The following is a 17,798-nucleotide window of genomic DNA, read 5'->3' as shown; positions in this document are numbered from 1 at the left end:
TTTTCCAAAGCTAAGATCAAGGATGAGGGGTGTCATCTGGCATTAAAGAGAGAGATTTTTGGAAACAAAGGCAAAAGAAGTCCTGTACTGCTCTGCAGAATGAAACTGTATATGGCTTTGAGTGACAGAGAAAGTGGAACATAGCAAATAGAAGTTCTGGCTTTTAACACCAAGAGTCTCTGTTATTTCCTGTGATCCTCTGACACTGTGCAATCATTTTCTAGCCCTGAAAATGATGGTAAAGGCTTGACAAAAGATATAACTCATCAGTATGTGCAGAAGCATCTGCAAAATCCAGATGGGAAAATGACCTTGGCTCCTGCAGTTAAAGAGAAAATGAGGCTTGGGCCAGATTAATTCCCAGGGTTACATGATGATTTCATTGGAGATGCCCTAAAGGTGAGTTTGATTCTCAGTTCCTTCAAGTTTCCAAAACAAAGCCAAATCCAGGTGGGTGGCAGTCAGGAAGTGATGGGGGTTTTGTTGTGCATTTCTTTTTTTTCCCTCCATTTGTTTTCATACAAGCTACCATGGCTTAAACTTTATTCCTTCTGATCTATAGGAGCAGACAACTGTTTGACAAAGAAAAGGTGAAGTCTTTACCTTAAACAAGCTCATGCTGCATTGGGAAAGATTTCACTTCATTGATGAGCTTGTCTTTCTATTCAAAGTATCTCCAGCCTTTGACTCTCAGGAGTGCATCCATTCTTTGCCTCTCTGAATTCACTGCTTGCTGATGTGTTTGCAGGAACTTCTCCTGAGGAACACATTTCTGAACAAAAAAAAGAGTTTTTACTGAATTAATAATAGATGGGCTCAAGCTGCAATGGCTGAAGCTTGATTTCTACATGGATATGGACTCAAGTTTGAGGCATGTCTAAAGCCGGGTTATCATGCCCCCTGGCAATCAGATATATCTCAATCTTTGTGATGTCTAAAATGTTATCACTTTATAAGAAATCTTTTCAATCCTATAGAGGCAATAAGACTCTGGAATAATGCAGCAAATGTATTTGGTGATTTGAGAATAGAGGTGATTGTGAAATCTGAAAGTTACACTTGGGGTGGGGGGAGAAGTATGGAAGGGAAATTGAAAGATCTTGAACTAGACCTTCCCCCTGTGGCAAACTGGGGTCTCTTTTCCACATAGGGAACTCTGGTTCCACACGATCTGAATTCAGATGACTCGGATATAGGTCCTATATAGCAGCCTATTGACCCTGCTAGGAGAAGTGCTTGGACATTCTGGGGATTGGCAAGCCTTGCAGTGCTCCTTGTGAAAGTTCATTGTGTGCCCATGGGAAAAACCACCCATCTGAAGCTCAGAGAACTGTAGATTTATGACTGATATGGAGATTACTAAACTATTAATTAATCCATGAGGGTAGTGAGCGTTTCCTGTTTCTACTCCAGAAATTGTTTTCCCACTGTGTTGCTCCCTCTTAGTGTTCTTTCTGTTTTCTCTGATGTGCAGAAAGCACAGAAAATAGAGGAAATTAAATATGAAGATAATACAAAGTTAAACACACCTCTTTTTGATCTTCAAATCGAGTTAATGTCAAGCAAAGTACATTCCTGAACTTGTGCTCTATGCTCTGCTTTGCCTCTTTGTTTAACAGTGAATTGTGTGGAGTTATATCACTTGCCAGCTTGTGCGGTAGATTGGAAAACAGAATTAATAGGAAACATTGTCAGAGTCAGCTGGGAAGTGATCCCTTTGAGGCACCATTTAATTGGAAGCTCTTTGCCATTCCAGGGTCTTGTTATCACAATATCAGACCACTTCCTATGCCAGAACACTGTGATCCTTATGACATCCCTGCTGCAGGACGTGGAGACCTCAGGCACCAGGACCAGAGTGAGTGCCCCATTCCTAGAGGTGTCCAAGGCCAGGTTGGGTGGGGCCCTGGACAGCCTGACCTGGTGGGGGGCAATCAGGAGGCAGGGGTTTGAAGTAGATGATCTTTAAGGTCCGCTCCAACCTTAACCATTCTGTAATCTCCATGTTGCAGATTTTGAGGTACTGCCTATGGGACCTGCACAATCCATTTTGCTCAGAAGCAGAATGGCTTGGGAGAGTGTTTTCTTGTCTTTCCCCGCATGCAGGAGGGATGGAACTGTGAGAGGCTGTCTGGGTCAAGCAATGAGAAAGAGGTAGTAAGCAGCTCCCAAAAATGCAGATTAACACACCAGGTTAGCACAACAGAAACATGCTGCTTTCTTCTACCAGCTCTGTTCAGTATTTAAAGTGAGATATTTAGTTCCCATAGGGAATATTGTACTAGAATAGAAAAAGGCACAGCATGTAGCTATTATTGGGGCAGTGATTGTAATGAGCATGGAAAATGGAACAATATATAACCCATTCTTAATAGACTCTTGGGAGGGTTATCCTCTGCTTCTGCTCAGATTCCATGCCCAGACACTTCTAATTTTTTTAATTGGTAATGCTTTTTTCCTTTCCCTTTCTTCGCCTCTGGAGAGCCCACATCCATTCGTATTGCTCCATAAACATTAATGGCATTTCCCAAAGATGAATTATCTCCTTGCCTGCACCAGAGCATGGTGTAAATGAAGCATCTTATCTTCTCCCTTTTAAAGCAGCTGTTTGACCAGAGCTCCTGCCCTTTCCAGACCACTGTGAAAGAACATGGCAAAACTTGTTGATGCCATGATAATTCTTTAGCATTACTCCATGCTAGTGAGGAGGATGTAAGCTTTGCTGCTTTGTATTCCAAGGAAACAGCCTTCCATCATCTTGAAGGCTGAAACATTGGCTGTGGGAGACAAAGATTTGAATTCCATGGAAGCCACTCTGCTTCACTGAGGAAATACCGTGGTGTTTCGTTTGATTTTGCTTGTATGTACTTGCAGCGGCTCATCCCACAGCAGTAACTAAGCATCTTGTTCAAGTGTTGAGAGGAATCTGGCCCTGCAGACATTCAGTTGTGACTTTCCTCATTGTCTTTATTTCTCTTGATGCAAGCTGACATACAGACAGAGCCCTACCATCTATGCTACAGTGGTTGAAGGCCCAAGGTTGGCTTTTGTTACCAAGTCCTTCCATCGTCAGTGTCCGCATGTTAAAGGTAATGTCTTGCATGCTCATAAGAAAGTTTGGTTTTGTTTGCTACAAATGATGATAGCTCTGCGCCTTCATTTTTAGGTACTGCAGTCCTCGAAAAGACAGCTTTTTAATATCTGCCACACATCCATGTCTCAGCTTTGCTGGCGTGAAACCAGGAAAGATGGCACATTTTGTTTCCTGTTATCTCCAATCAGTGTAGGGAGCTCACACCGCTGCTCACTTCAGCTTTGCTGAGATGTGGATGTAGTGGCTTTTTGGAGAGTCCACACTTACGGTGCACAATCAGTGCAGTTTAAGGGTGTAAAGGTGCAAAGTGAGGCCCATGACAGCTTGAAGAATTGCGTGGGCTCACACCAGCCAGACCCTATCTGAGCATGAATTAAAAAAAATAGCGCTGATAGACAACTTTCATAAGTTGCTTTGTCGAGTGTCAGCTTCACTTCATAGCACATTTTCACATGCCAGCTCTGACACTTACGGCATGCCTTGCTGGCACCGTGTGGCATGTCTTTTGTTCTGGTGTCTTTTTCTGCATTTCTTTCCCACTAAATCCCTGATTTACAGCCTGCAGTCATCAGGCTTTTCCCTTGTTGTTTGGGTGAGAGGAGCCTTGTTGCATAGCACGTAATGGCAGAGCAGTGCAGCCAGCACAGTTAAAGAACTGCCAAGGATAGAGCAGTTGAACCCTCTAAACGTAATGATATTTCTGCGCTATGAAGTTCTTTCTGCTGCTGGACTTCTAATATGCAGATTCTTCCATTTATTCAGAAATCGTGGCAGTCTGTGTTACTCTGGGAGCAAAGAGTTAGCAGAGTTAACAGTTGCTGGAGGCCAGGTGAGATGAACACAGTTTATTTCAACAATTAATGTTTGTTGGCCTTTTTGTGTACTAGATGTTCTCTCTGGGAAGGGAAACTGTCCTCCTAGTACCACACATAGGCAAGGGTTGTAGATGCCTGCATGTTAAACTGAGTCTCAGAGCTCTGTAAGTGGTTGTAGCATGTGAGGATAGAGAAAGAAAAAAAAGAAGTGTCACTCGTCGGGACTTTGACACTGTGAAATAACAGTGGGAAACAGTGAAGGGAGTGTAAGAGCCTCAAAGCAGGAAAGATCTCTGCGAAATCTTCCTTGATGAGTAACCAACATAACCCTCAGCACTTCATTGAAAGAAGGGCAGGGAGTTTTCTGGGCTTTCTCAGATGTGTGATGAGCTTTGGGGCACCTGGAACAATGCAGATCCCAGGCATGGAGCTGGCTGTGTAGCCCCAGCATTTTTGGGGCTGTTCTAATGACCCACCATGAGCTGATTTCACCATCTTCCACACAGGAGGTGTACAGTGTTTTTTGAGGTGTGTGAGAGGCTTTTACTGTGCCGCATGCCACGATATGTAGCTGATGGTTTGCTAAGACCAAGTAGGCAGCAAGGAAAGCCAGCACTTAGAGCACATGGCAGAAGAGCTGCTCTCTGTTCCCTCCAATGTAGTGTAAACCCTGGGTGTGAGCAGCACTAATTAGTTCTCATTATGGGCCAGTGAGTGACAGTGAGTGTCATATGGACGTGATTAGCTCAAACACAATGGATCGAAGCAGCTGATTCCTTTGACTTTTTGGCCTGAGCATGGCATTTCTAGGGGCTCACTCTAGCAGTGATATGTCAGATGATAATTAGTACTGGGTAAAGGCCCAATGTGAGATGCACAGTAAAAAAACCAGCACTTATCCCACTGGATCTGCTGTTGCTCAGAGCCCACAGGTTCTGCTGTGCTCCATGAAGTGTGACCTCCAGGGTTGGGGCAGGAAGGTCCAAATTGTGACCTGGGCATTGGTGGCTCAGTTAGGTCATAGAACCGCTAGCTCTGCATGATGGTCTTTAGGCTCCATGTCTTTGGATGTCCATCACATGTGTGAGTAAGCAGCCAACCCCCAGCCCACCACTGCCTAATTTTGGGAGATCCCTGTAGTATGGGAGGAAGCTGAAATGTAGACCATAAGTTGTCTCAGATAAGGCTGGGCTTTGGCTCACTATGTGTTTATGACTTTGCCCTAGTGTTAGGGGACTGGGAGCCCCCTAGCTCATCCCAGAAGGCTTCATTACTGGGCTCTAGGGTGTGATCTTAAAGTTAACATTGGACTGGAGTTGCTGACGCTGATGCTGTCCTGTTGGCCCGTAGGCAGGCTGCCTGTATGTGAGTGCAGTGCTAGACAGCAGTGCCATGGCGTAAGGCGTTTTATTTCAAGCTTTTTGAAACCATGCTTGAAATTCATTCCTTCATGCTGATCCTGGGAGTCTTCCATACCCTCAGCATTTGCCCTCTTGGTGTGTGTGCAGCTGCTCAACCAGCCCAGCCAGCAGCTGGGTTGCCCATCGTCTCCCACAGCAGCTCTGGGGTATGCAATGGCTGTGACAACAAAGCAGACCCAAGAATTACAGTTCTATTTCGTGCATCTTTTTTTTTTTATGGGCGCCCATAATTTTATGAAGGAAACAAACACTCCTGCCTGGCTTATAATAGCAATGCTTTGGGCTGTTTTCATTTGTGTAATGGGCCATTCCGACCCTCTTCAAGCCCTTGGGTATTTGCTTATTGGCTTTGCTTTTCCCTCCAACAGATTTAACTGCAGCCTGAGCACCAAAACCCTCCCAGCACCCAGCCAGGGCAGTGTTGTGCCATCTAGGGAAGCCAAGGGCATTTATTCTTGGCAGCAGAGCTAGGCTCACAAGGAACCACTACTGCCAACCCCCCTGGCAGTGCCTTGTCACTGCTGACAGCAGGGACTTAGAAGTGTTCCTGCCTACATTTTAGTTTCTAAAGTAAGCAGCCATCCTTCCTTCCCTTTATCTTCTTGTTCTCTCCTAATAAATATCATGATTTCATCCTGTGAGACCTGAAAACCCATTTCTGAAACTCCTCTGGCAACTAATACGGTAAAACAAGCCTATAAATATAAATAATTATGATAAAAAGGCGTAAAATGCCAGACTTGGGTCAGACATATCCACACAGTGACACTGGCAACAAATAACTAGGCAGTGTCTGAATGTAGATGGAAAAAGCTGAATACAGAGCAGCTCGTTCGTTGCCCATAACTGTCAGACTCCTAATTCGGACAGGCCATATTTTATTGATAGCAGAACAAACGCAGTCATAATCCATCCCTACCTTTCCTGCTGTGTGAAAAATCCCATCCATCCCCAGGGAAGCAAGGATGGCAAACCCAGTGGTGTGAACGTGAGGCGGAAGCATAAGGCAGAAAGCAGAGTCCCAGCCTGCGTTTCTCACACATCATTATTGCTAAGTTCCATTTTCCAAAAGCTTTGTTTTATTTTTATTTTTTAAAGGTAACATCTTTATTTATTAGTATTGTATTTATTAGTTGTTATTATTATTATTATTATTATTATGCAGAGATGAGATCATTTTTTTCCTCCTTTAATCACAGAGCAAACAGTTTGCTTTGAAAATGTTAATGGAAGTCCTGATTTAAAACATCTTTTTCTTCACTTTTTTTTTTTTTGTTTTGTTTTGGTGTGTGTGTGTGTTTTTTATTTTGTTTTTTAAAACGTTGCAACAGGCAAGATCTGGGGTTCGGTTTCCTCGTCCTACATAAAGGAAGCTCCTGGAGTTCAGGCTCCTAGCCACTACCGTAGGTCCTGCCTTGCTCAGCTGTCGTCCTCTCAGTGTGGGTTCGCCGGGTGGGGTGGGAAAGTGGGTGGGAGGGGAGGAGCTGGAGAGAGGGAGGGTGTTTGTCAGCTATGTCGAGTCTTGGTTAACGACTTTGCCTCCGTTCATGGTTGGTGTCCCTGAACTTTTTCTAGAGCGTCCTTGTTTTTCTCCAATTTCATGCAGCGATGGCTCTCTGTACATGCACACTGCAAACAGAAAAGACACGCGTTAGCAGCCACCATGAGTTATCTGTATGCGAGGCTGAAGTCCTCACCCCAATACAACATGGATGCAGACATACAAAAGCCTCAGTGACCCAGTGGAAGATCCTCTTATCAAATAAGATCTGTTATCTGCCTTTGCTGCCAGCCAGATCCTTCCAGAGGCACAGGCAGAAACAAAGGATTTCTGCTTCCCCATGGGTAAGTCAGTCTGGGCTTTCTATGCTTTACTATTTTTAATATAATATATTATATGCGTAAAATAAGCATTCCAGTTCACATCACCAGGCAGTGTCTCGAGATGCTTTTATCAACCAGTAGCAGGTTTGAGGATTACCTGTTCTCTACTCCTTAATTTCTGATGTGAAGACTCTTAGAGTCTTGAGTCAAAGCTATGCTTGCCTCTGAGCCACCCAAACCTTCTGTGTGTGAAGCTCTGGGTCCTGAAGTGGTGACTGAAGCCCATTTGGTGCCTTCAGCCAAAACCTGAGGTCTGTTCTCAGCACTATTTCTTCCCTCTCAGTCAATAGCCAAGGCAAATGTAGGCAGACCCACGTCCAAGTGGCTGTCCTTCTGTCACCAAGGTGTGCCAGTGCTTGCCCTGAGCCAGCACACGTTGATGGCATGAGGACAGCCCAGTGGGTGACACCAAAAGGAACAGCTCTGGGGAGCTCAACGTAAATACAGTGAGCTGTGGAAGGGATGGAATTACTGGGGCACTCCAAGGGCACATACTCTGGAGTTTAGATCCTGGTCCTTTAGACAGGTCTAGCCTTCAGCTCTCCTACCTGCACCTTTGCAAAAACACGGATAGAAAGAACTGATTATGCACTGCTTCATACTATAGAACCATAAGATGGGGACAGAACCATCAGGTTTCAGTTCTGAGTGCTCAACAAGAACAAAATTTCAAAAATTATCTGAATAAATGAAACAAATGCCCCACATATAGGAAAATTTATATTTTGATATTTATAATGTTTATAACCTCCCTGATTTGCAAATAAATTCTGGCAATTAGAGGCAGGCTACAAATGACATTATTGCTCTTCATTCTACTCCTCGCTAGATAAACAGTGATAGCAGAGTGCAACAATACAGGACAGGAATAAAGTGCAGTCAACTGTGTATTAATGGGAGGGATATCTCATTGAATATATGGGCAGTGAGAAAATATGACTTTTCTCAGAGAGTATCCTCCATGCAAAGCTTTCAGAGCACACACACACACACATGGCCTCACAATGCATCTAGGAGGTAGGGCCTGCACTGCAAACTGTCAGTGCAGCACTGTTATTTGATCAACATGAGAAAAAAAGGAGAGAAAACGTGTAACTTTTCCACTGCATTTGGGCCAGAATAAATGATGCCAGGGCTGCCTGGAACCCTGCTGCCTGGTTGCTGCAAGGACAGCATGAGGCACACTGGTCCCATAGATGTGGGGCTGCCCCTCACATCATAGCACTTATCCCTCATCTTTGCCTGGTGTGCCAAGCTGTGATCTCATAGCCCAAGCCAAGTCTTTTGATAACCCTCAGGATGCACATCACTCCTGAGACTGATCTCATTCTCTGATGTGATGCTCTCCCATCAGAAAAGTGGGTTTGTTCTGCTGGTGCCCCCATGCTCTGCCATACACAAAGTTCTACCCCAATCCCAACTCCTTCAACCTGGCCTCAGGTCCACAAGCATTTGCATGAGCCCTCCCCAAGCAGCTGTGTGCATTAAACTCACCCACCAGCTTCCAGCCTCAGTATTCCAGCTGGGTAATGGAAGATGAGTTCAATGCCCGGAAGGACAGACAAAGAAACACAGAGAAATTGAAGGCACAGCCTAGGTTTTTGCATCAGCACTGGCCACAGAGTCACGAATACAAATCAGGCTGCAGAAGTAAACACCGTGCAACTGAAAATTAAGGAAACCCTGTACCGAGCAAGCAAATAAGGCAGGAATTAGAGGTTAATCCTCCAGCAGATGCTACAAGCGCTGACAAGGGGCAGGGCTGGAGGCTGCTCACTGTGCTTTTCAGACAGTGCTGTCAAAGCCCTGGTACGAGACAGGCTGTGCCAACAAACCATGCCAGAAAACCTACAGCAACATGAGACCTGTGTAATTTCAGTATTTAGATACACCCATATCACTGGGGTATGCAGAATTTGTATGGCATCATGCACTAAATATTGCCTGGGTATTTGTATGTGGATGTGTGTGCATAGGGTTTTAAGGACAGAGTGAGGCTGTGTGCACAGAGCACCAGGCAGCTTGGGAAGGATGAGCAATTAGGTGAGAACAGGCTCCCCTCCTGCTTCTCCCACCCACCCACACCCACACACCAAGCCAAATACAGCCCTTCATGTCTGCAAATCCAGTGAATGCTTTGGAGCTTCAATCAGATAATCAGCTCCTATGTCCCAGATTCTAATCAACACATCCATATTCATGCTTTAATTGTGAAGTGCCGTGAGCCTGATCTGCCGCATGGAATGGAGAGAGTGGGAGTGGGTCTGTGCCCTGCCTGGTGCCTGCAGCTCTTGGTGCAAGCTGCTCTGCATGCACAAAGTATTCTACAAGCAGGTAGGCAGGGGGAGGTCTGGGGGGGTCACAAGCAAGGTAAGGAGCATCCTTTCCGAAGACTGAAAGCACGGTGGGGCTGCTGTCACCCAGGCAGAGCTGATCCTCTCACCTGTGTGCTGGCATGGGTTTGCTGCCTTGCTGCTGCTTCCTGAGCACAGCACAAGCACACTGCCCTTGCAGAGAAGCTGAATGCACCCTTTGCTGTCTTCCTGGGCACAGGACTAGTAGAGCTCAGGAAGCACACATTGTGCCCCAGACCCTGCATGCTTCACTTGGCATTGCTGCAACAGGAAGAGGTTTGGAGGTGCCTACGCACTCCTCACTGCCTTTCTCTAGGATATGAGGAAAAGCTTATTAAAGGGGCTTAGGTACATCCGTGTAGATGGCTTCCCCTGCCCTAGGTCTCAGTAGTTTGGAGGAACTGAGTTTTTGCAGGCAGGAGGGCAGGGCTGGGCACAGCTCTGAGTGCCGCTGCAGCAGTGACCGCATTAGCTGATGCTCTGGTGAAGAGAATTAATTATCTGAGCAACAGCTAGGGGCAGGAGGGAGCGAGTGATTATGCACTCTCGTTTTCTGCCTCTAATTACTGTGTTCCAACCCCAGGCCCAGCTGATGCATTTCAGAGCTGTCTGAGCTGGCGGCTGCCCGGCGGCTCGACGTGCAGGATGCTGCCAGATGGAGTCAGCATGTTCAGGTAAGAAAGGCAGTGCAGGATGACAAACAGCCAAGCAAAAGCATGGTTAAAATACAGTGCGTTTGCTGTCTAATAAAATGATTAGCAGTTTGATAGATGAACAAATCAGTTAGTATGGGGCAGAGAACATACCAAAGCCTGTCTTCCTGAAAGGCAGGTACAAAAGAGGAGCTGTGTTTAACACATACTGATAGAGTGGTAAGCTAGTCATCAACATGTCATGTTACTAACATGATATGTGTCCAAGGCCCAAGGGCTGAGGAACCATGATTCTGGAGTCAGGGGCAGCTCTGCTGACTCAGAGGGAGGAAGAGGGGCCAGATGCTTCCTGCTTAAGGCAGGAAAGGCGGTGGTGTAGCCCACTATGTTAAGAAAGAATGTGAATGTATGGAAATTAATGAAGGTGATGATAGGGTTGAGAGTTTATGGGTCAGAATAAGAGCAAAGGCAAATAGGACTGATATTACTGGGGAAGTCTGCTACAGGCCACCCAAACAAGATGAAGTGGTGGACAAGACATTTTACAGACAGTTGGGTGAGGTCTCAGGGTCTTTTCCCCTTGTTCGTGTGGGGGACTTCAACTTTTCAGACATCTGCTGCATTTATAATACAGCAGATAGGGAACAGTGCTGGAGATTCCTGGAGTGTGTGGGAGATAAATCCCTGACACAGCTGGTGAAGGAGCCAATAAGGGGAAGCAAAATCCTAGACCTGCTGTTTGTTAATAGAGAAGGTTTGTTAGGGGAGTATGGTTAGGTTACAGTTGGATTCAACGATCTTTAAGGTCTTTTTCAACCTGAGCAATTCTATGATACATTGGGGTTTGAACCAGTGAGAGATGGCATGGGGCTCTTTTGGTGGAATAGTCTGGAAATGATGTTTTCAAGGAAAAGGAACTAAAAACAGCAGAGCTCATTCACAAAAAGCATCTGGTAGAATTTTTACTTAAGGGATTAGAAGAGTCTCCCATTATTTGAGATGGAAATAACAAGAGGTACCATAGATGGAAGTATTTGTCCAGTACTAATCAATGCAGACACTTAAGGAGATTGAAACTGCTGTAAAAGACTGCTCGGTGTCCAAGTGACAATTACACCCATGCTAATTTCTTGTGCAGTTTGATTCAATCTATATGTCTACACTTTAAAGGCTCATTTAGCACAAATGATCAGTGATCAGAAATAAAAATATCAAAAGAAATGTGTTGCGTATGTGTGTTTTTAACCAAGAGTGGCCCCACACAGTACATTAACTGCTGACGGGCAGGCTGTTTGCCTTGGCTTTGCCAGCACACAGATGGGAGAGGAACTGAACGTTTCCCATCATTACTCACTGCATTTTTTGTGCTTTAATATTGATAAAGCTTGGTGTGACTTTCAGAAACAAACAAGCACATCCTACCTCCACTAGACCAAACCTAACCTCTCGTATGAACTGAATGCAGAAATCTTCCCAGTGGCTTTGCACAGAACAGCCCCAGCATCTGAGAGCCTACTGGAGACCAAAGCACTCTGCAGGATTAGCACAGCATAGGATTGTACCTGTGAGAGATAACACACATACCTACACAGACACAACTGTGTGTATGTGTATATATATATATATATACACTTGTACATTTATGTGGTCCTTACAAGTTCCTTGGGAAGACATTTCATACTTATTCATTAGCTTATTGTCCATTTGCAATTCTGAAACAAGAGCAGCTGAATTCAGAAAGCAGTACGAAGCAACAGGAGTCAATGCGCCAGAAGCAACCTGGGCTTTTCTGTGATTCCTTTCACTGCAAATGTTCCCTTCACTCAGCTGCTGCATAATTTTTCTTTGCACAGCAATCAGCTGGGAAGTTTCAGCTCAGAGATAATTGCCACTGAAGTGGTGGGTGAAGTGATTCCTGGCACTGCATGCAGCACCACTCCTTTCCATGAATCCTCCGTGCGTACATCACCGTCTCAGCACTGTGTCACAGTGTTAATGCTGGTGGTGGGATCTGTTCAAAAGCAAACCCGTGTAGGTACTGCAGATGGAAGCAGCATAGCACTGGCCTGAATAAGAAGCAATGCACACACGCTGGGGTGTGCCGTGGTGCTCAGCAGAAGGGACATACAGATACAGCAGGAGAGTGCTTTCAATCGTTCCTTCTAGTCATGTCAAAGAGAAAGATGCTGTTAAACCAGGGCAGGAGTTGCCCCTTTTCTCTAACATCTCTGCTTGCAAGCTCTGCTCTCGAGACTTTGATGGATGCAGAACAGACAAGTCACGTGGAGCTGAGCACGTTTTACTCCAGCCCTCTGCTACCGACAATGAATCTTGGGCTCGGGAACAGAGCCCTCCGTCTGGAACCACAGTCCCAGACAGCTGAATGCTTTGGGAAGCTGACACGTGCCCGGGCTTGGGCGGCTGCCAACTCTTTGATGCAGCAGAGGCTGCCTGCAAAGCATGTGGAGGAGGGAAGAGGTGGAGGAGCCCTTCATTTGGCTGCCAACTTCCAAAGCATTCACTCGCTCAGGAGGTTATGTGACAGCTGTGATTGAAGCGAGCGTGGGAGGAGGCAACTGCAGGAAAGGGAAGCTCTCGGGCTGGGTTTGGTTTTTCAAAATGAAAGCTGGAGCGGCACTTGCTGCAATGAGAACTCTGCTGCAGCCAGGCAACTCTATTACGGTGAATCTTTCTGTGAGGAGAACCACAGGAATGGCCTACTTTAATGCATGCAGAAGACAACTACTGAGCCATTCAACAGACACCACATGTGCTGCACTGGGGAAGAAATCTGGATTCCAAGGCTCTGCTCAGTGTCAGCAGCCAGCCAGGTAGCAAAGAGCTATAAGAAGGAGCTGTAAACCCAGCTGGGACAGCTAGCACCTGGAAAAGCTTCTTTCTAGCCTAGGCAGGATAGGAGTGGAACCCAACATCCTGCTGAAGCAGGCCCCGGTCTTTAGCACAACCCAAAATGGGCTGAGGAAAGCCAGCCCTGCTGCTGCCTCCAATTGGCTCCCAGCTGCAGAAAAATCTCTGAGAACAAGAACAGGAGAAGCACATCTGTGACATTCTCTGTTCTTCCAACACCTCCATCTTCTGTGCAAAGGCAGCAGAAACCTGTGAATGCAGAGCTGAATTTCTCTCAAATTTACAAGTAACAGAAAAGGGACAATTGCTTGTTTCCAAAATTAAGTTAGTACTAGATAAGAACTAAGCTTATTACAGCACATCTCCACCTACCAAATGCCAGCACATAAAAAAATGCTAAGGCGTGAGCCCATGGCACACTTCAGTCAGCAAACAGGGGCAAAAATTCAGCTCCACTACTTCCACCAAAGCCTCAAGCTGTGATAACATGCAGAGTTTTTTATGCAAGATGGAAAGTGGATGGAATGACAGCAGTGCAGCCCAGCACTCTAAAAGTGCTCCCTAACACCGCAATCCATGCAGCCCCAAACCTGCACCTGCCAACTCACCCACCCTCCACACCACACGGATGGAGGGAGAGATTCCATACCTTCAATGGGTTTGGGTACAAAATGTGACGAGGGTTTGGTTTTTTTCACCCGGTTTCCCTTCATAATTTGACCTTCTTTATTGAGTCCCAGGAACCACGCTCGTCCGGATTCTTGCTGCCGGTACAGCGTGGAAGAATAAATAACGTAGTAGTTTTCAAAGACAGATTCCTTAAATTTGCACTCTGGTGTGAAAACATCCTGCAGTGAGAGAGAGACAGAGAGAGAGAGAAAGAGAGGAAAAAGCGGTGGAAAGAATTAATCACTGATTTTCTAATTAGGCATCTTTGAGTGATACAGGATGGTCACGCATTGAAGTCAGTTTAACAATAGAAAACAACAGGCATCAATAACAGTACTCATCCAGAAGACTACCCAATGAAAGAGAAGACTTGTTCTCCCTGACAGGGCAGAGCTGTGATTTACCAAACAACGCACAGTGAACAGGCTTGAAAAAAATGCAGAAGTCAAGACTTTGTGTCCCAGCAAGCTTACAAACCCAGCCAGCACAATGCCCTTCTTTGTGAGACGTCCTGTGAAGTGTCTATGCTCTCCCAGGTCTCGTCTACAAGAACTTGGGCTGAAGTATTACCCAAAAAAAACCAAAAAAAAAACCAAAAAAACAAACAAAAAAAAAAAAACCAAGAACAGAGCTGAGAAGCAAAGAGGCAGCCTTACTTGCTCACTGCTGCTCCCAGGGCATCCCACTGGTTTTGCTCTTACCTTCTGCATAATGGGCAAGAAATGTGCAATGGGCAGTGCCTAAAATGAGGCTTCTACAAATACTTGCAGGCAAAAGGCAGCTTGCCAGGATCATGGAATTGGATATGGAGAAACAGAAGTATAAAAACCATGTAACAAACTTACTTGTCTTCAAAAAGGGCTGGGAGAAATGCTGGCACAAAGCTTGAAAATGATCTCATAAAGATGTACATTCAGACACAGAGAACTGGTCTGGTGCCTTGCTGTGTTCTGCAAACTTTCAAGATTATTTACAACAGGGAAATAATAACATTAAGCCTCTTTGAAAAGAGCTGGCTGCCCATGGGACTCTACCAGCAGGCTCCCAACTCTTCACTAAGACAGACATTGTTACTGGTCTGAGATGGGATTTTTTTTTCCCAGGCTTAAATGAAAGTTCATTCTAGCCAAGCAAATGAGTTTCTTAAAATGATGATATTCTTGCAAAAAAATCCATAACCAACCAACCAACCAAAAATAAAAAGCCAAAATAACACAACTCCCCCTCAAATTATGACAAATTAGCTTTTCCAAAGAAAAAAAACCAAAACAAAACAAAACAACAAAAAATGTTATTAAAAAAATAATAATCTCATCTTGCAGGACACAAGACTCCCATCTTGGAGCCCACAGTGAAGCCAATGCTGTTCCAGGACAGTAATGCTTCCTCCCAAGCAACTGCCACTCAAAGTTCTTAGGGAGCCTCTCCATCCTCCCTAATGGAAAACCTATGACCAACAACTGAGCAAAGCATCTGGAGCAATGCCACACGTTTACTGCAGACCTCATTTTAAGAGTGAACATTTTGAACATTCAGCAACACTCAGGCATGTATTCCCCAGTGCTCTGGGGGGTTATATAAAGCGTTGTTGGCCTGACAATAAATCCTATGTGCAGTGGACCTGTGGAGCTGGGCAGGCTTGAAACCACCAAAGATAAAGCACAGTAGAAAGCACAGGGCTGTGCTGCACATGTGAAGCTTGCATCAATCAGCACCACAAACATAAAAACACTTTCAGCCCAATGGTTCTCCAACAACTCCAGGGATGGTGACTTCTCCAGCTTCCTGGGCAGCCTGTGCCAGTGCATCACTACTCTTACATAGAAGAAATTTCTCTTAATATCCAGCCTGAACCTTCCCTGGTGCAACTTGAAGCCATTCCTTCCTGACCTATCACCATTAATGTATCACTAAAGAAGCAAAATTATGTCATTTTTGGAGTGGACATTTTTAATGAAGACATAAAAAATAAAGCAGAAATACATAGTGATTTCCATTATTGCTTCGTCTTCCCTGAAATGACACAAGCAAACAAACCTTTTTGATTGTTTCTGTGAGTTGCCTGGTTACTTCCCTACCCCCATAAATTAGCTGAAATGTGGCAATGCCATCAAAATACAGTTCTCTCGATTAGATGGGTTAAAGAAAACCCAGCATAGTTCTAATTAAATGACACCATTAGTATTCACTATTATTATTTTTCTTATTACATACAACATCCCATTAGCAACAGCTGGTGTTCCACTGTGTCATGCAGGGACAAATACACACTGCAATGCAATTCCTTGTACTGCCTTACTGACAACCCCTATGGTCTTCATGGAAAAGAGATGGGGCAGACAAGCAGCATTCAGGGCTCTCTGCCAAGGGGATATTGCACTCATCCTTATGTTTTTCTTCATTGATACCTTCTTGGTGACCAACGTCTAGCCTTCAAAGTTTACAAGCTATGTCATGTCACTTTGCTTTGTGCCTCCCCATAATGAAAGGATCTCGGGATATTAATGGCAGAACCTATCTACAAGCTTTACTGTCAAAATTAATTGTGGCAGTTATGTCGAATAAGGTGGAAACTGCTGGTTCGGTTATCTTGAGCTGAGAAGAGCTTGGAAGAAAGCAGAGTGTAGGTGAACAGGATGGATTTCACACTAATGGTTCTGAGCAGGAACTGCTGCATAGACTGAAATCAGAGATAACTGAAGGTGGTTGGGGAAAACCACTGAATTATTGTCCAGATTCTTATGTTTGTTTTGGTTTTTAAGATTATTTCAGTGTTAGTTAAATGTGCTGGATGGGGAAACCCATCTAACAAAGGGTAAAAACAGCAAAGAGAACCTCAGACTGTCCCCTACAGCCTCCTCCAGAAGTAATGGTATAGGTATGGTACTCTTGACTGCATTATTTTTGGGGCAGAAAGTAAGTAAATATGTTTATTTTTTTGACATTTTGTTAAATGCCAACAAATACTACTGGAAGTGATTTGAAAAAGCAGATCTTTTTTCTTTTTTTTTAATTGTTCGACTAAAAACCTGCATGAAATATTTGCAGAGGAAATGTTGGCAATTTACATGCAAAATGAATATCATTTGCCTGCAACTTGCTTTCTGTATCTCAACCCAAACGCTTGAACAAGAGGCAATTCCACTAAGACAGAGTAATTAGACTTGCTTTGAAAAACAAACACAGATCTCATTTGTGCTAACTCCAGCTTGATTGGAAATTTCACAGTTTAGGAAATAAATAAAATGGCATCTATCACACACAGAATTAGGGAGACCATATTCAATGACCCTTTGAAACACAGAAAGGAGCTGAATGGATGTGACTGGCATTTTGGGTTTTGTTCTTAGCGCAACAGACCTGCTCAGGGAGAGTGTAAGGTACCGTGGTTTGCTCCAACATCTATTTCTGTTTCAGAAAAACATGATGTTTAATACATCCTTGACCCCAGTAGAGGGTCCTGCGATCTGTAGATGGAAATGTAGACTTCCAGGCACAAACCGTGCAAGAAGCAGACAGTATTCTGGGAATGCACAGCCACCCTTGGATATCTCAGCTCCTTCAAACTATGCCATCCCAGTAGTATCACAGTTCACATACTGCTCCAAGGAAAAAGTAGCTCTTTTTTCTCCTTTTTTTTTCCCTTTTTTTTTTTCTTTTTTTTCTTCTTGAACACCTCCTTTTATTATAACCCAAAAGATAATAGCAAATATACACATCCACATGCAAACCCAATGACTTCATAAATTTAGTTAGGGAAACAAGCAGCAATAAAAGAAAAAGCCCATTCTGCAAGTAGCTTGTGCTACAGTTAAGGAAGAGAATGTTAATGATGAGTGCAGAAATACCTAACCAACACACTCCCAGAGTAACAGTTTTCCTTTTTTACAGCACTCATGGGTTTCTTTTTTATGTTCTGCACAATTACCGAGCCAGATTTTCAGATGGGATATAAACCCTCAACTGCACCAAAGCCTACTGTATGGCAAAGATTCCCTCCCACGGAACATAGCTCAGGATGTTTTCTGATGTTACTGTTT

The 17,798-nt window shown here is 44.5% G+C and overlaps 1 protein-coding gene and 1 long non-coding RNA gene across 7 annotated transcripts in view; one reads left to right on the top strand and one right to left on the bottom strand.

Moving 5' to 3' along the window:
- Positions 1-6,386: 6,386 nt before the first annotated feature.
- Positions 6,387-17,798, bottom strand: part of FGF12 (fibroblast growth factor 12) — a 184,231-nt gene continuing 172,819 nt past the window's right edge. For 4 of the 6 annotated variants that reach the window (XM_015871733.3, XM_015871732.3, XM_015871731.3 and 1 more), the window contains 2 exons: positions 13,739-13,937; positions 6,387-6,959 (listed from right to left, as the gene is read on the bottom strand). In XM_015871733.3, coding sequence (XP_015727219.1) covers positions 6,841-6,959; positions 13,739-13,937 — 318 coding nt within the window. In that variant the 3' untranslated portion in view covers positions 6,387-6,840. The remainder of the gene's footprint in view (positions 6,960-13,738; positions 13,938-17,798) is intronic. The other 2 variants (XM_085513599.1, XM_085513598.1) reach the window with 1 other exon arrangement.
- On the top strand, positions 6,825-11,442 carry LOC146758857 (uncharacterized). Its single transcript, XR_014933569.1, has 2 exons — positions 6,825-7,175; positions 10,152-11,442. It is a non-coding gene; the product is annotated as an uncharacterized LOC146758857 (long non-coding RNA).

Source organism: Coturnix japonica, chromosome 12 (assembly GCF_054131305.1).
Source record: "Coturnix japonica strain WE chromosome 12, WE-NBRP24, whole genome shotgun sequence".
NCBI lineage: Eukaryota > Metazoa > Chordata > Aves > Galliformes > Phasianidae > Coturnix > Coturnix japonica.
This window is presented reverse-complemented; position numbering and strand designations above follow the sequence as displayed.